The sequence below is a fragment of the Palaemon carinicauda genome, chromosome 13 (genome assembly GCF_036898095.1).
Source record: "Palaemon carinicauda isolate YSFRI2023 chromosome 13, ASM3689809v2, whole genome shotgun sequence".
In the NCBI taxonomy this organism is placed as follows: Eukaryota; Metazoa; Arthropoda; class Malacostraca; order Decapoda; family Palaemonidae; genus Palaemon; species Palaemon carinicauda.
Genome location: NC_090737.1, coordinates 133,451,364 through 133,469,067, shown reverse-complemented (window position 1 = coordinate 133,469,067; position 17,704 = coordinate 133,451,364). Strand labels below are relative to the sequence as shown.

The 17,704-nt window shown below is 46.2% G+C and overlaps 1 protein-coding gene across 1 annotated transcript in view; it reads left to right on the top strand.

Annotated features, from left to right (window-relative positions):
• The window catches only part of LOC137652463 (DET1 homolog), a 110,284-nt gene that overhangs the window by 17,220 nt on the left and 75,360 nt on the right, over nucleotides 1-17,704 (top strand). Inside the window, exons 3-4 of the mRNA XM_068385848.1 lie at nucleotides 3,361-3,454; nucleotides 17,485-17,636. Coding sequence (XP_068241949.1) covers nucleotides 3,361-3,454; nucleotides 17,485-17,636 — 246 coding nt within the window. The remainder of the gene's footprint in view (nucleotides 1-3,360; nucleotides 3,455-17,484; nucleotides 17,637-17,704) is intronic.

Genomic DNA, 17,704 nt, shown 5'->3' with positions numbered 1-17,704 from the left:
AATGCCGTCGCGAACTTTCCTGTTCAAAGAGGAAGCCAAAGCCTCTGGCTTTAAGGCATTCAAGGATCGCGTTACCCTCGTGATGTGTGGCAATGCTGCTGAATTTTTGTTAAAGCCGGGGCTTATTTATAAGTCGAAAAATCCTCGCGCTTTGAAAAATAAAAATAAGAATCTCCTTCCCGTGTACTGGATACATAATCAAAAAGCATGGATTACGAAGATGCTGACCTCCAACTGGTTCCACCAGTGTTTTATCCCGCAAGTCAGCAAATATCTCGTAGAGAAGGGCTTGCCATTCAAGATCCTTCTCCTTATGGATAACGCTGGTGGACACGCAACTGACCTGTCGCATGAGGGCATTCAGGTTGAGTTCCTGCCACCCAACACCACGTCATTAATTCAACCGATGGACCAGGGGGTTATCAGGGCGTTCAAGGCCCTCTACACGAAGAATACCTTGGCGGACCTCGTTGCGTGTGTGGATGCTGCCCAAGATGACGAGGATGAAGATTTCAACTTGAAGGCGTACTGGCGGCAGTACACCATAGCCACGTGCCTGCAGAATATTCAGAAGGCACTTCAAGAGATGAAACCTGCAACCGTGAATGCGAGCTGGAAGAAGTTGTGGCCCGATATTGTTTACGACGACAAGGGATTTACTCCGTCGGAAATCCAACACTCTGCAATACGGAAATCTGTGCAGTTGGCTGCCATAATTGGAGGTGACGGGTTTGGCGACATGACGACTGAAGACGTCGACGAGTTGTTGGACTGCCATTCCCAGCCCCTAACTGACGCAGACCTCGAAGACCTGACGAAATCGGCAAGTGAGGAAGAGAGTGATACCCAGGAAGAGACCCAAGAAAATGTTGAAGAAACGGGCTTAACATTAGAACGGCTTGCCAAGTTCTGCAACCATATCAAGGAGGCGAAAGAAATGTTACAAGAGTGGGACGAGGATATGGTTCGCTCGATGCAATTCTCCAACAAGGTCGATGACATCATGACTCCCTACAGGATGCTCTTAGAGCGAAAAAAGAAGCAGCGGCAGCAACTTCCGATCACAATGTTTTTCCAGCCTCGCAAAAAAGAGCCAGTTCCTCCTGCTAGTACGCCTTCGGAAGAAATTGAAGAAGTTGAAGAGGTGTCCCAGGAAAAGACACCTCCGTCTGAAGAGACGTAAAATACTATCATTGACTGCACAGTAGAACACATCATCAGCTTCATCATCATCATTTCTACTGTGCAGCAAATTCATCGCCATCACCATTCAAGTTTTTCTTCAACTTCTTTCGTGGTGAGTACAGTAACAATCTTTATTTTTTACTTTAATATTCTTACTGCCTGTTTTATAGTTTAGTAATGTACGTACTGTATGCATTAAGTTAAAGGGAAGGTTTTAAAAGTCTACATGTTGTAACCTATCATATTTTTTTTGTTTAAAATTTACATTTACGTACGTAAAACAATCTCTCTCTCTCTCTCTCTCTCTCTCTCTCTCTCTCTCTCTCTCTCTCTCTCTCTCTCTCTCTCTCTCTCTCTCTCGTAAATTGTTTTCCTGCTTTGCTACGTACAATACTGTATAATTTATATTTGTAAGGTAACATATTTTGTAAATGCTTTTACTGTAAATACTGTATGTACTGTATCATTATTTATCACTATCATCATGCGCGTTAAATGCCTTGTTTGTTCTGAGCGTGGTTGTTTACTGAGCGTACACGCCGTCGTTTCAGGCGGCGTCATAAAGAAAAAGATTTCATTTGGAAGTCCTAAGAAAAATACGTAAACTAAAACATTGGTAATAAAAAAATCAACATACAGTACTGTATAATCAATATAATCCATGCAAAAACTAACCTATACATATATGTGTACACTAAATGAGTTGAACGTAAACAAAACATTGGTTGCCATTTTTTATCGTGCTTTTTAGGTGTTTAGGAAACGCATGATATAAAATCGCCTTTAATATTTGTGCCTGTTTTAGTTTAGGGTGCTGTAGTACATGCATTAAGTGTTCTGTACATTAAAGGGTGGTTTGTTAACAGTACTACGTACAAGGGAAGGTTTTAAAAGTCCGAATATACATGTTAAATAAATAGGTAAATATGATGTCACTACTTCGCGGATTTTCACCTATCACGCCCGCGTCTGGAACCTATCTACCGCGATAAACGAGGGTTCACCTTCTAAGTCCCATGAAATATTTTCAAGTTATAGGCATGATAATAGAATATATAAGTGCAGTTACACTCCTGAAATTTTGTAAGAATCTGTCCTTGGAAAGAGTTCTAGCTGTAAAAATCTGTAATTGCTAAACATTATCTTAAAGAATCCTGGTTTTCTTATCAACATTGCGCTTTGATTTTCTTTTAGTTCTAATAACGGATTAGTTTAATTACTCCTAGAGATATTTAAGATAACCTTATTTGTAACGGATTAGTTCCGAGGCACCACACTAAGAGGTGACTTTGGTGGTGTATAAAAGAGTATTTTCTTTTATGATTTTATTTTATTACTACACATCATACAAACCTGAATCCATCAATTGGGGAGATTGTTTCAGCGCGAGCTGGAGACAGTCATTAAAAGCTGGATTACAAGCACATTCCCACCACAATATAGGGCTCATTGGTTTCTTCTTCATAGTATATTACAGTTCTGAATATCTTTAATTAAATACACTTCAACCCTTACCTCTTCCCCACCCTCCTGGCAACTTTTACATTTTTGATAGTGCCTCGTCAGATAATTCTATGGCTATTCAGTCTTCTTCTTTGTCTGCATCTTTTCCCACCTTTATGTGGGGTCAGTTTTTCTGGCCAGCGTTCTCCATCTACCTCTGTCCCACACTTCATCACCGGTTAATCCCCTTGATCGAAGGCCATCCTTGATACAGTTCATCCACTTTTGCTTTGGTCTCCCTCTCCTTCTCGCTCACTGGCCATATTTGTTTTGGCTAATTTTTCATAGCCGGATGCCTTTCCTGCCACCAACCCTCCCCATTTACCCGGGCTTGGGACCGGCACCAAGTTGAGGCTGGCTTGCCCCCCTCAGTGGCTGGGTTTAGATGCAGACAAAGAAGAAGACTGACTAGCCAGTTATATGGCTAGTCAGTATTTGTAAAAATAGTTTTGCTCTAATGAAACATGGATATTGTTAGAATTATTTTCTACCTTTGTTACTTTTAATTTCTGAAATGGGTGAAATTAATCCTACCAATTAGATTTTTTTTTAATTTGCTACACTAAATTTACTCAATGAAAACTTTGCTGTACCTCAAGTAATAGAAAAATTGAATTTATTCTTAATTTTTCAATTAAATGTATTGGTCATAGTTACCTATTTCTCTTTCAGATTCCTCATTGCCTTTTCTGCAGATCAAATGAGCATTGAAATATTCAGGTACATGGGACCCTCGGCTGCCGCTGACCTCCTGCACTGGTGTGAGGTATCGAATCATTTCCTTTCGTTTCTAATAAAATCTTGTTGTCAGGCAAAATGACAATGTGTTTTTAAATATTAAACTTAGCCGGTGAATATGTAATAGCTGCAACTCTGCGGCTCGACAGACAACATACTCAAAAAACTCGCGAGCGATCGCTATGCAGGTTGCGGGTGTGCCCACCAGCGCCAACTGTCGGCCAGATACCACTCTCGGATGTAAACAAAACCTTCAATTCTTCTCTGTCGACGTTGACGACAAGACGTACTTATACTCGCTGTAGAACCTGGAGTTTTCCCATCATCTTTGGTGAAGTACTTTATTTTGGTTTGAGCTTTCGCAGTACAGGTGTTTTTCCTCAACATAAACTCTTGAACTCTTTATTGAATCGGATTATTTGTTGATGACTTGGATTGTTTTTGGAATTTTCTTTGACTAATTCAAAATGGCTGACCCTTCTCAAGTACCTAGGTTTCGAAAGTGTAATGCTAGGGACTGTAATAGGCGTCTTCCAAAGGCTTCTCTCGACCCTCATACTGTTTGTTCCAATTGTCGGGCTGTCAATTGGGAGATCGGTGTGAGGAATGCGTGGGCCTTTCGGAATTCGATTTTATCGAATATGATAAGTACACACGCAGACTAGAGAGAGATAGGGTAAGGAGAAGTTCTTCTAGGTCCGTAGATTTTTCCTCTCCACATGCCCCTGAACCTAATCCTTCCCCTGTAGTGGTTGTTCCTAACCCCCCTTCTAGCACTCAGGAACCGTCGATGCAAGACATGTTACGTGCTATCCATGCCTTGGGGGAGAGGGTTGAAGCGTTAGCAAGTGACCGTAATCAACTCATGGCTGACGTAAAGGAACTTAAGTGCCACAGTGCCACGGCGGAAAGTGGGAAAGTGATTAGTGCGCAAAGTGTTGTGAACAGTGTTGCGACCGAGGGTTCGTCTGTTCGTGCCTGTCGTTCACCTAGTCCGGGACCTCTTGCAAGCTCCCAAGCCCAGGGGAGAAGCAATGTCGTACGACTTATGGGTTCGAGAGGCCTTGATCAGCGAACAGACGTTCCCTCTATGGTATCAGGCGTATCTCGTCAAGATCGCCCCTACCATCAGACGAGAGAGCCCATTTTTACCTCGTCGTCCGAAGGCGTTTCACGCAAGAAACCATGGAGCAAGGTTTCTAGGCCTTTGAAACGCAAGTCGGTCCCTTCAGGACAGGTCCAACGTCCCGTATGTAGTCATTGGGACAGTTCGGACCCGTTGCTGTCATCGGATGACTGCTCGCCGCCTAAGCAAGGCAAAGTTGTGCCGTCTCAGACGCTAACCCCGGCTGTTACCGCACCCATTACCGTAGACCCTAAATGGGTTATACTGCAGGACATGCAGTCTAAGCTTGCGTCCCTTATGGCAGATTACAACGCAGAGAAGGTTTCCGTTGAACCTAGCCGTTTATCTCATGGAGATCCTGGCCGTCAGCCACCCAAGCGTTCTGTTGTGCGTCCTGTTGACGTTGGTGTTGCCAGTTCACGTCAACCAGTTGGGGTTGTACCACACCCGATGCGGTCTCGTGTGGACTTTCAACCTAATGTGGACGTTAAGCAACTCACTGATGCGGCTGGTGACGTTCAGGACGTTCGCCAACCATCAGAGTTGACTTGTTTTGACGCGGTGCGTCAACCTCCGCAACCTAGAGTTTTTTTGACTGCACAACCCAGGCGGTCTAAGCAGTCTCGGGTGGACGCTGTGCGTCCTCACGCACCTGTTGTTGTTGTTGACAGTTCCCAGACTGTTCAGCAGTTTCAGGACGCTGCGTCCTGCTCCGTCACGTATGCACCAGTGCGGGCGGACGCTGCGTGTCAAGCATTGCCTACCCCTGTGCTTGTTTCTCATCAGTTATCAGATGAGGAACTTTCGGATGAGGACGTTGCTGACCCTCAGCCTGAGGATCATCCTTCAGATATTGATGAGCCTAGAGCAGTTCCGCCATCTATGGACTTTAAGAAAGTCATGCTCATCTTTAAAGAGTTGTTCCCTGAACACTTTGTCTCTGTGGCTCCTCGTTCGCCGCCGTCTGAGTTTGTTTTAGGCGTTCCTGCTGCCATGCTAGCCTTTACAAAACTCGTTCTCTCTCGCTCATCCAAGAGAGCTTTACGGCTGTTAGGCTATTGGTTAGAAACCAAGAGGAGTTTAGGGAAGACTTACTTTGCCTTTCCACCAACTAAACTCTCGTGTAGATCGAGCGTCTGGTATGCCACGGGAGAAGTTCTCGGCTTGGGAGTTCCTGCCTCTGCCCAGGGCGACTTCTCAAGTCTTGTAGACTCTCCCCGCCGCCTAGCCATGAGACGCTCGAAGATTAGTTGGTCATCCTCAGACCTGGACCATCTACTTAAGGGCATCTTTAGGGCTTTTGAAGTTTTTAACTTCCTTGACTGGTGTTTGGGAGCCCTGAGTAGGAAAATCTCATCAGCCGATAGAGATGTTTCCTTACTCATCATGTCCTGCATGGATAAGGCCATCCGCGATGGATCTAACGAGCTGTCCGCCTCGTTTACGTCAGGAGTCCTAAAGAAACGAGAGTCTCTGTGCTCTTTTCTGTCAGCAGGAGTGATGCCCTGTCAACGATCTGAGCTACTCTTTGCCCCTTTATCTAAGTTCTTGTTTCCTGAACTTTTGGTTAAAGAAATTTCGTTGTCCCTTGTGCAGAAGGACACCCATGACTTGGTTGCGTCCTCGGCTCGCAAAGGGACCCCTTCGTCTGCCTTGTCTGCTAGACCGAGGATAGACACGCCAGCGTCCAGGTTTATTCCGCCCTTTCGTGGCAGAGCCCCCAGCAGGGGAAGTACTCGTGCCGAAGGAAAGAGAGGAAAGAGGAAAGGAACCAAGTCCTCGCGAGGCAGAGTCTGACTGCCCGCAGCTTCAGACAGCAGTAGGTGCCAGACTCAAGAACTTCTGGCAAGCCTGGGAGAAGAGAGGCGCAGATCAACAGTCTGTGAGGTTGCTCAGAGAGGGGTACAAAATCCCATTTGTACGCAAACCTCCTCTAGCGACGTCCCCCATCGATCTCTCTCCCAGGTACCGAGAGGAAGCAAAGAGACAAGCCCTGAAACTAGAAGTGTCTCTTTTGCTAGAGAAGGGAGCGGTGGTCAAAGTCTCGGACCTTCAATCACCGGGGTTTTACAACCGTCTCTTCCTAGTACCAAAGAAGACTGGAGGTTGGAGACCGGTGCTAGACGTCAGTGCTCTGAATGTCTTTGTCACAAAGACAAAATTCACCATGGAGACCACGAAGTCAGTTTTAGCAGCGGTCAGAAAGGGAGACTGGATGGTCTCTCTAGACGTAAGAGACGCTTACTTCCACATCCTCATTCACTCAGATTCCCAACCTTTTCTGAGATTTGTGTTCGACAATGTGGTGTACCAGTTTCGGGCCCTGTGCTTTGGCCTAAGTCCTGCTCCTCTCGTGTTTACGAGGCTTATGAGGAATGTGGTAAAATTCCTTCATTTATCGGGTATCCGAGCCTCCCTTTATTTGGACGATTGGCTTCTCAGAGCCTCGTCCAGTCATCGCTGTCTGAAGGATCTCAATTGGACTTTAGATCTGACCAAGGAATTGGGACTTCTGGTCAACTTGGAAAAGTCCCAGCTGATCCCATCCCAAACTATTCTGTATTTAGGGATGGAGATTCGCAGTCCAGTTTTTCGGGCTTTTCCGTCGGCCCCCAGAATAGATCAAGCCCTGCTCGTAATCCAAAAGATCTTGAAGAGAGAACGTTGCTCAGTCAGGAATTGGATGAGTCTGATAGGAACTCTATCATCCCTGTAGCAGTTTGACTCGCTAGTAAGGCTACACCTCCGACCTCTACAATTCCATCTAGCTTTTCACTGGAAAAAGGACAAGACGCTAGAGGCGGTCTCGATCCCGATTTCCGAAAAAGTAAAGACTTGCCTGAATTGGTGGAAAGACAATATCAGTCTACGAGAGGGACTTCCCCTAGCAGTTCAGAAACCAAACCACGTCCTCTTCTCAGACGCATCGGATTTGGGTTGGGGTGCGACACTGGACGGTCAGGAATGCTCAGGTCTGTGGACCTCAAGTCAGAGGAGCATGCATATCAACGGCAAGGAGCTTTTGGCAGTTCACCTGGCCTTGATAAGCTTCGAAAGTCTCCTTCTAGACAAGGTGGTGGAGGTCAACTCGGACAACACCACAGCCTTGGCGTACATTTCCAAACAAGGAGGTACCCACTCTCTGACACTGTACGAGATCGCAAGGGACCTGCTCATCTGGTCAAGAGATCGAGGCATATCCCTAGTGACGAGGTTTATCCAGGGCGACTTGAACGTTCTAGCAGACTGTCTCAGTCGGAAAGGTCAGGTAAATCCAACCGAATGGACCCTCCACAAGGATGTGTGCAAGAGGCTTTGGGCGACTTGGGGTCAACCCACCATAGACCTATTTGCAACCTCGATGACCAAGAGGCTTCCAATCTATTGCTCTCCAGTCCCAGACCCAGCAGCAATACATATAGATGCCTTTCTCCTAGACTGGTCTCACCTAGACCTTTACGCATTCCCACCATTCAAGATTGTCAACAAGGTACTGCAGAAGTTCGCCTCTCACGAAGGGACAAGGTTGACGTTAGTTGCTCCCCTCTGGCCCGCGAGAGAATGGTTCACCGAGGTACTTCGATGGCTGGTAGACTTCCCAAGAAGTCTTCCTCTAAGAGTAGACCTGTTACGTCAGCCACACGTAAAGAAGGTACACCAAAGCCTCCACGCTCTTCGTCTGACTGCCTTCAGACTATCGAAAGACTCTCGAGAGCTAGAGGCTTTTCGAAGGAGGCAGCCAGTGCGATTGCAAGAGCGAGGAGAGCTTCTACCATTAGAGTTTACCAATCGAAGTGGGAAATCTTCCGAGACTGGTGCAAGTCAGTATCTGTATCCTCATCCAGTACCTCTGTAGCCCAAATCGCGGACTTTCTCTTATACCTGAGAAGAGTTCGCTCCCTTTCAGCTCCCACGATCAAGGGCTACAGGAGCATGTTGGCTTCAGTCTTCCGGCATTGAGGCTTAGATCTTTCCAACAATAAAGATCTACAAGATCTCCTTAAGTCTTTTGAGACCTCTAAGGAACGTCGTTTGGCTACACCTGGATGGAATTTAGACGTGGTCCTAAGATTCCTCATGTCAGACAGGTTCGAGCCTTTACATTCAGCCTCCCTGAAGGATCTCACTCTTAAGACTCTTTTCCTGGTGTGCTTGGCCTCAGCTAAAAGAGTCAGTGAGATTCATGCCTTCAGCAAGAACATCGGTTTTTCGACAGAAAAAGCCTCTTGTTCTCTTCAACTTGGTTTCCTAGCCAAGAATGAACTGCCTTCTCGTCCTTGGCCTAAATCTTTTGATATTCCTAGCTTATCAAAGATCGTGGGCAACGAGCTAGAGAGAGCATTTTGCCCCGTTAGAGCTCTTAAGTTCTATTTAGCTCGTACTAAGCCTTTAAGAGGTAAATCTGAAGCGTTATGGTGTTCGGTTAAGAAACCATCCTTACCTATGTCAAAGAATGCTTTGTCATATTTTATCAGATTGTTAATACGAGAAGCTCATTCACACTTGAGTGAGGAAGACCGATCTTTGCTTAAGGTTAAGACGCACGAGATTAGAGCTATAGCAACTTCCGTGGCCTTTAAGCAAAATAGATCTCTGCAAAGTATCATGGACGCGACCTTTTGGAGAAGCAAGTCAGTGTTCGCGTCATTTTACTTGAAAGATGTCCAGACTCTTTACGAGGACTGCTACACACTGGGTCCATTCGTAGCAGTGAGTGCAGTAGTGGGTGAGGGCTCAACCACTACACTTCCCTAATTCCATATCCTATTAATCTGTCTCTTGAAATGTTTTTAATATTGTTTTTTGGGTTGTACGGAAGGCTAAGAAGCCTTTCGCATCCTGGTTGATTTGGCGGGTGGTCAAAGTCATTTCTTGAGAGCGCCCAGATTAGGGGTTTGATGAGGTCCTGTTGTATGGGTTGCAGCCCTTGATACTTCAGCTCCTGGGAGTCTGTCAGCATCCTAAGAGGATCGCTGGGCTCCGTGAGGAAGACAGACTTAAAAGGCAGAGTAATCGTCTAAGTCGACTTCCTTACCAGGTACCTATTTATTTTGGTTTTGTTATATTGATAACTGTCAAAATGAAAAAACTCTTAGCTTATACGCTGTAAACATATTAACTCTGGTCTCTACCCACCTCCTTGGGTGTAAATCAGCTATTATATATTCACCGGCTAAGTTTAATATTTAAAAATGATATTTTAATTATAAAATAAATTTTTGAATATACTTACCCGGTGAATATATAAATTAAATGACCCTCCCTTCCTCCCCAATAGAGACGCAGCGGGACGAGAAGAATTGAAGGTTTTGTTTACATCCGAGAGTGGTATCTGGCCGACAGTTGGCGCTGGTGGGCACACCCGCAACCTGCATAGCGATCGCTCGCGAGTTTTTTGAGTATGTTGTCTGTCGAGCCGCAGAGGTGCAGCTATTATATATTCACCGGGTAAGTATATTCAAAAATTTATTTTATAATTAAAATATCATTTTTCTTTGCTTAGTAGCGTGACTCTGACCTAGTACAGTACAGTATTAGCAGTATATAGTCTGTAGTAATTATTTTGATTAAACATAAAGGCAAACAAAGTAAATTCATCATTTTAGTCATAATCTTGTAAAATAGCTTTATTTAATATTATACAAACAAAATTTTGAATCCATTTCTTATCTTGCTAGTATTTTCTCTCCATCTTCAGCTGAGTGGTGATGGTTTTTACTCTGCTCCTAAGGTAAAGCAAATGAGTAAGCTGTATGATGAGTAATGATGATGATCTTATGAGGAGAATATTACAGCTAAATTCAGATTTGAGTTGGAAATTCTCCCTCAAATGGCACGAAGGCCTATAGTGAAAAAATGTTATTTTCATTAGTAAAATAAATTTTTGAATATACTTACCCGATAATCATGTAGCTGTCAACTCCGTTGCCCGACAGAATTCTACGGGAGGGATACGCCAGCTATCACTATACTAGAAGGGGGTGTACTCACCAGCGCCACCTGTGGCCAGGTACTGCAGTACTTCTTGTTGACACCACCTCACTTTTTCCTCGGTCCACTGGTTCTCTATGGGGAGGAAGGGTGGGTCAATTAAATCATGATTATCGGGTAAGTATATTCAAAAATTTATTTTACTAATGAAAATAACATTTTTCAATATTAAACTTACCCGATAATCATGTAGCTGATTCACACCCAGGGGGGTGGGTGAAAACCAGTGTACATGACTAAAGGATAGCTAAGTATCCCGTATTTCATATAATCAGTTATTTCAGAATAACAATGAAATAATAAGTACCTGGTAAGGAAGTCGACTTGAACCGTTACTCTGCCTTTATTAAGTTCGTCTTCCTTACTGAGCGCAGCGTTCCTCTTAGGAGGCTGAATCAACTCTAAGGTGCTAAAGTATATAGGGCTGCAACCCCTACTAAAGGACCTCTACACAACCTCTAACCCAGGCGCTTCTCAAGAATGAATTGACCACCCGCCAAATCAAAAGGATGCGGAAGGCTTCTTAGCCTACCGTAACAACCCATAAAAACAACAATAAAAACATTCAAGAGAAAGGTTAAAAAGGTTATGGGATTAAGGGAATGTAGTGGCTGAGCCCTCACCTACTACTGCACTCGCTGCTACGAATGGTCCCAGGGTGTAGCAGTTCTCGTAAAGAGACTGGACATCTTTAAGATAAAATGATGCAAACACTGACTTGCTCCTCCAATAAGTTGCATCCATTATGCTCTGCAGAGAACGGTTCTTATTAAAGGCCATCGAAGTGGCTACGGCTCTCACTTCGTGGGTCCTTACCTTCAGCAAAGCAAGGTCTTCCTCCTTCATGTGAGAATGGGCTTCTCTAATCAGAAGCCTTATATAATACGAAACTCCGTTTTTGGACATGGGCATCGAAGGTTTCTTGATTGCACACCATAAGGCTTCTGACTGTCCTCGTATAGGTTTTGACCTATTAAGATAATATTTCAGAGCTCTGACAGGGCAAAGAACTCTTTCTAGCTCGTTACCTACCATGTTGGAAAGGCTAGGAATTTCAAACGATCTAGGCCAAGGACGTGAAGGAAGTTCATTCTTAGCTAAAAATCCGAGCTGTAAAGAACATGTTGCAGATTCGGATGTGAACCCAATGTTCTTGCTGAAGGCATGAACCTCACTGACTCTTTTAGCTGTTGCAAGGCAGACGAGGAAAAGAGTCTTGAGGGTAAGGTCCTTGAAGGAAGCTGACTGGAGAGGTTCGAACCTAGGCGACATAAGGAACCTTAAGACTACGTCTAGATTCCAGCCTGGAGTGGGTAAACGACGTTCTTTAGAAGTCTCAAAAGACTTAAGGATGTCTTGAAGGTCCTTGTTGGAAGAAAGGTCCAAACCTCTGTGGCGGAGAACTGAAGCCAACATACTCCTGTACCCTTTAATCGTAGGAGCCGAAAGGGATCTCTCATTCCTTAGATGTAATAGGAAGTCAGCTATTTGGGTTACAGAGGTATTGGTAGATGAAACTGCATTGGCTCTACACCAGCTCCGGAAGACTTCCCACTTGGATTGGTAGTCTCTACGAGTGGATACCCTCCTTGCTCTGGCAATCGCACTGGCTGCCTCCTTCGAAAAGCCTCTAGCTCTAGCGAATCTTTCGACAGTCTGAAGGCAGTCAGCCGAAGAGCGTGGAGGTTTGGGTGCAACTTGTCTACGTGAGGTTGACGTAGAAGGTCCACTCTTAGAGGGAGAGTCCTGGGGACGTCGACCAGCCATTGTAGTACCTCTGTGAACCATTCTCTTGCAGGCCAAAGGGGAGCAACCAGCGTCAGCCGTGTCCCTTCGTGTGAGATGAACTTCTGAATGACTCTGTTGATGATCTTGAACGGTGGGAATGCGTAAAGGTCGAGATGGGACCAATTCAGCAGAAAAGCATCCACATGAACTGCTGCTGGGTCTGGAACTGGGGAACAGTACAAAGGAAGCCTCTTGGTCATGGAGGTGGCAAACAGATCTATTGTAGGCTGACCCCACAAGGTCCAAAGTCTGTTGCACACGCTCTTGTGAAGGGTCCATTCCGTGGGGATGACCTGATCTTTTCTGCTTAGGCGATCTGCTGAGACGTTCATGTTGCCCTGAATGAACCTCGTAACTAGGGTGAGGTTTAGACCTCTTGACCAAATGAGGAGGTCCCTTGCTATCTCGTACAGGCTCCTCGAATGGGTCCCTCCCTGCTTGGAGATGTAAGCCAAGGCTGTGGTGTTGTCGGAGTTCACCTCCACCACCTTGCCTAGCAGGAGGGACTTGAAGTTCAATAGGGCCAAATGAACTGCCAGTAGCTCCTTGCAGTTGATGTGGAGCGTTTCCTGTTCCTTGTTCCACGTTCCCGAGCATTCCCGTCCGTTCAAGGTCGCGCCCCAGCCCGAGTCTGATGCATCCGAGAAGAGATGAAGATTGGGGGTCTGAATCGCTAACGATAGGCCCTCCTTGAGAAGGAGGTTGGTCTTCCACCACAAGAGAGTGGTCTTCATCTCTTTGGTGACCGGGATAGAGACTGCTTCGAGCGTCAAATCCTTGTCCCAATGAGCTGTTAAATGGAATTGGAGAGGGCGGAGGTGGAGTCTCCCTAACTCGACGAACAGGGCTAACGATGACAGGGTCCCTGTGAGACTCATCCACTGTCTCACCGAGCAACTGCTCCTCTTCAGCATGCTCAGGATGCAATCTAGGGCTTGGCTTATCCTTGGGGCCGATGGAAAAGCCCGAAAATCCTGACTCCGAATCTCCATTCCCAGGTAAACAATGGATTGGGAGGGAATGAGCTGGGACTTTTCTAAGTTGACTAACAGACCCAGTTCCTTGATCAAGTCCAAAGTCCAGTTGAGACTCTCCAGACAGCGACGACTCGTGGAGGCTCTCAACAGCCAGTCGTCTAAATAAAGGGAGGCTCTGATGTCCGATAAGTGGAGGAATTTTGCAATATTCCTCATCAGATGCGTAAACACCATAGGAGCTGTGCTTAGGCCAAAACACAGGGCTTGGAATTGGTACACAACCTTTCCAAAAACGAATCTCAGGAAAGGTTGGGAGTCTGGATGAATAGGAACGTGAAAGTAAGCGTCTTTCAGATCCAACGAGACCATCCAGTCCTCCTGCCTGACCGCTGCTAGGACCGACTTCGTCGTCTCCATAGTGAACATCTGCTTGGTGACATAAGCATTGAGCGCGCTGACGTCCAGCACCGGTCCTCAACCTCCTGTCTTCTTGGCCACCAGAAAGAGACGGTTGTAGAAGCCCGGGGATTGATGGTCCCGGACTATAACCACTGCCTTCTTCTGTAACAGGAGCGACACCTCCTGGTGCAACGCTAGCCTCTTGTCCTTTTCCTTGTAGTTGGGAGAGAGGTTGATGGGAGAAGTGGTCAGAGGGGGTTTGCGGCAGAATGGTATCCTGTAACCCTCCCTCAGCCACCTGACAGACTGGGCGTCTGCACCTCTCTTTTCCCAAGCTTGCCAGAAGATCTTGAGTCTGGCTCCTACTGCTGTCTGGAGAGGAGGAGAGTCAGTGTTTGCCTTTAGAAGTCTTGGGACCTTTCCTAGACTTGCTCCTGGAAGAGTCTGGACGGGAGCTTCCTCGGCTGGGGGCTCTACCACGAAAGGGCGGAATAAACCTTGTAGCAGGAGTATCAGCCACTGGGGTGCGATAAGTCCTGGGAACTGAGGGGGCAACCTTAGTCTTACGAGCTGAAGAGGCCACAAGATCATGAGTATCCTTCTGAATCAGGGCCGCAGACAAGTCCTTGATAAGCTCTTCGGGAAACAAGAACTTAGAAAGCGGAGCGAAAAGGAGTTGAGACCTTTGACAAGGTGTGATGCTGGAAGAAAGAAAGGTGCAAAGCTGCTCCCTTTTCTTAAGAACTCCTGACACAAACATTGAAGCAAGCTCGACAGATCCATCCCTAATAGCTTTATCCATGCAGGACATCAAAAGCATGGCCGAGTCCTTGTCCTCAGGGGAGGTCTTCTTGCTAAGGGCCCCCAGGCACCAGTCTAGAAAATTGAACATCTCAAAGGCACGAAATACACCCTTTAGGAAGTGGTCTAAATCGGAGAAGGTCCAGCAAACCTTAGAGCGCCTCATTGCTGTTCTACGAGGAGAGTCGACCAAACTTGAGAAGTCAGCCTGGGCAGAGGCAGGGACTCCCAAGCCTGGTTCTTCTCCTGTGGCATACCATACGCCCGCTTTAGAAGTGAGCTTAGTAGGTGGGAACATAAAGGAAGTCTTCCCTAGTTGCTGTTTAGACTGCAACCACTCCCCTAATATTCTTAAAGCTCTCTTAGAGGACCTAGCAAAGACGAGCTTAGTATACGTTGACTTAACAGGCTGCATGCCCAGCGAAAACTCAGATGGAGGAGAGCGTGGGGTAGCAGAAACAAAATGGTCCGGGTATACCTCTCTGAAAAGAGCCAGGACCTTACGAAAGTCAATGGGTAGAGGAGAAGACTTGGTTTCTTCCACGTCTGATGAGGGATCCAGGTGCGCAGCTTCCTCCTCAGAAACCTCATCACCAGAGTGTAGCGAAGTGAGAGGTAATGTAACAGTGGTATGCTGAACAGCAGAATCAGAACAAGCGGGAGCATAAACGCTTGTGGTTTCATCTTCAAGTCTCTGTTGTTGAGTTAAAACCTGAGGTTCAGGCTGAAAAGACTGGTCAAGAAGAGTAGAGGAAGGTAGGCGCATGGGTTGAGGTGGCTGACTCTTGGCATGAGTGTCTTGTCTCAAGAGTTGCGCTTGCTGTAAGGGTTGCGGATGCGCAGTAGCAGGTTCCTGAGGAACGAGTTGAGGTTCCTGAGGTGTGAGCTGCGAGAGTTGAGGTAGCGGCTGCGCAGAACGCAGTTCTTGTCTCGCGAGTTGAGGTTCCTGAGGTGCTAGCCTAAGGTGTTGAGGTTCTCGCCTTGAGGAGGGTTGAGGTCGCTGCAGCGAGTGCTGAGGTGGCTGCCTCATGGATGGAAGAGGTTGTCGTACCTCAAGAGAATGTTGCCTCGCTGGTGGAACCGCAAGCGGAAGCGGAGGAAGTAAGGCATAAGCTTCCTGCTCCCATTGCTGAGGTTGCCTTAAGGAAGGCGGAGGTTGCTGCACACCGCTGGAAACTGGCAACTCAGTACGCGGTAAGGTATCCTGAGGAGCCTCAACTTCGTACGCCTGGCAGACTGGGCTGCGGTTAGGCGGAGCGATCGCAGGAGGAGGTGTAACCTTCTCAGCCTGACACTCACGCATTAAGACCGCAAGCTGTGACTGCATGGACTGCAGCAAAGTCAACTTGGGGTCGACAGACGCTAAGGTCTGCTGAGGCAAAGCCTTAACAGAAGATGAGGTCTGTTGCGGCATCACCTTACCCCTCTTAGGAGGAGTGCAGTCACCTGATGACTGCGGAGAGTCAGAGCTAATCCAATGACTGCAACCAGGTTGTAGAGCTCTTGAGGACTGGACTTTGCGTTTGAGAGGTCTTGAGACCTGAGTCCAACGTTTTCTCCCTGACATTTCTTCAGCAGACGAGTAAAAGACGGGCTCAATCGTCTGCGGGTGGGAGTGACGGTCTCTGTTAGACACGCCCGCAACCACCGAGGATACTTCCGTGCGCCGATCAAGGCCTGCCGAACCCTTTTGCCCTTCGACATTGCTTCTCCCCTGGGCTTGGGAGCTTGCAAGAGGTCCCGGACTGGGAGGACGACTGGCACGCACAGAAGTACCCTCACGCACCACACTGACACTGACACTAGCACTTGGCACTGCACTGACACTAGCACTTGGCACAGCACTGGCACTCTCAACTCCCACTGCACTTTTGACCTTAAGTTCTTTGACTTCTGCCATAAGAGACTTATGGTCACTAACCACCGATTCCACTTTGTCACCTAAAGCCTGAATGGCACGCAAAACAACAGACATATCAGGTTGAGTACAAATAGTAGGTTCGGGGGTAGCCACTACAGGGGGAGGAAAAGGTTGAGGATCATGAGGTGAGGAAAAAAGTGAAGAGCGAGAAGAACTCCTCCTAACTCTCTCTCTCTCTAACTTGGTTGAATATTTCAGGAATCGAACAAATTCAAGTTCCGAAAGTCCGGCGCATTCCTCACATCGATCTTCCAACTGACAGGGCCTTTCCCTACAGTCAGAACAAGCGGTGTGAGGATCTACCGAGGCCTTCGGAATACGCCTATTACAAGACCTACATCGTCTATGGGGTGGGGCTTGTGAAAGGTCAGACATCTTGAATCAAAGAGTAAGTCAAGGGGGATTCCAAATCAAGCAAAAAGATCGTTAACCATTAATCAAAACTAAATGAAAGCTATCTAAGCTAATTAGAAAAGTTTCCAGTATAGCGACAGCTGAAATCTTAGAGAAATACTTCACCAAAAACCGTGAACAGAACTCCAAAATCATAAGCGTATCCCAGAATGTCTTGCCGGAAGCACGACAGAGGAAAAAGTGAGGTGGTGTCAACAAGAAGTACTGCAGTACCTGGCCACAGGTGGCGCTGGTGAGTACACCCCTTTCTAGTATAGTGATAGCTGGCGTATCCCTCCCGTAGAATTCTGTCGGGCAACGGAGTTGACAGCTACATGATTATCGGGTAAGTTTAATATTGAAAAATATATTTGTCTTAATGAAGGATAAAGATCGTTCCAAATATTTGATATTCAGTTGTTCCAGGTGTTTTTTGTTTAAGGTGAATTACAGGTTAAGGTATTGTATTATTACATGGAAGGAAATATGAAAGTTTCTGTGAAGAATTGATTTTGTTTGGAGCAATTATAGTGACTATATTCTACAACGGATTAAAAGATTCAAAATCTTTTGATTTCTAAACAGCTTTATTTAAATGATGAGAGGATTAGTAGCGCAATAAAATTTGTAAGAAGATTCATGAATTTGGTTTTAATTTACAGGGAACTAATGTCCTGAAAGACAATGATGCCAAGAGTCATGAGATTCGTAAGAATATCTTTGACCGATTCTTCAAACTTAAGCATACGGTGAATGTAGCAACCAATGGGGAACAGTTGAATCGTGAGTGTAGCCTATTCACAGATGATGGGAGGTGCGTAACAATTTTCCATAATTTTATGATGATATAAGATAAAATGAATGGGATATGATGGTTTTTTC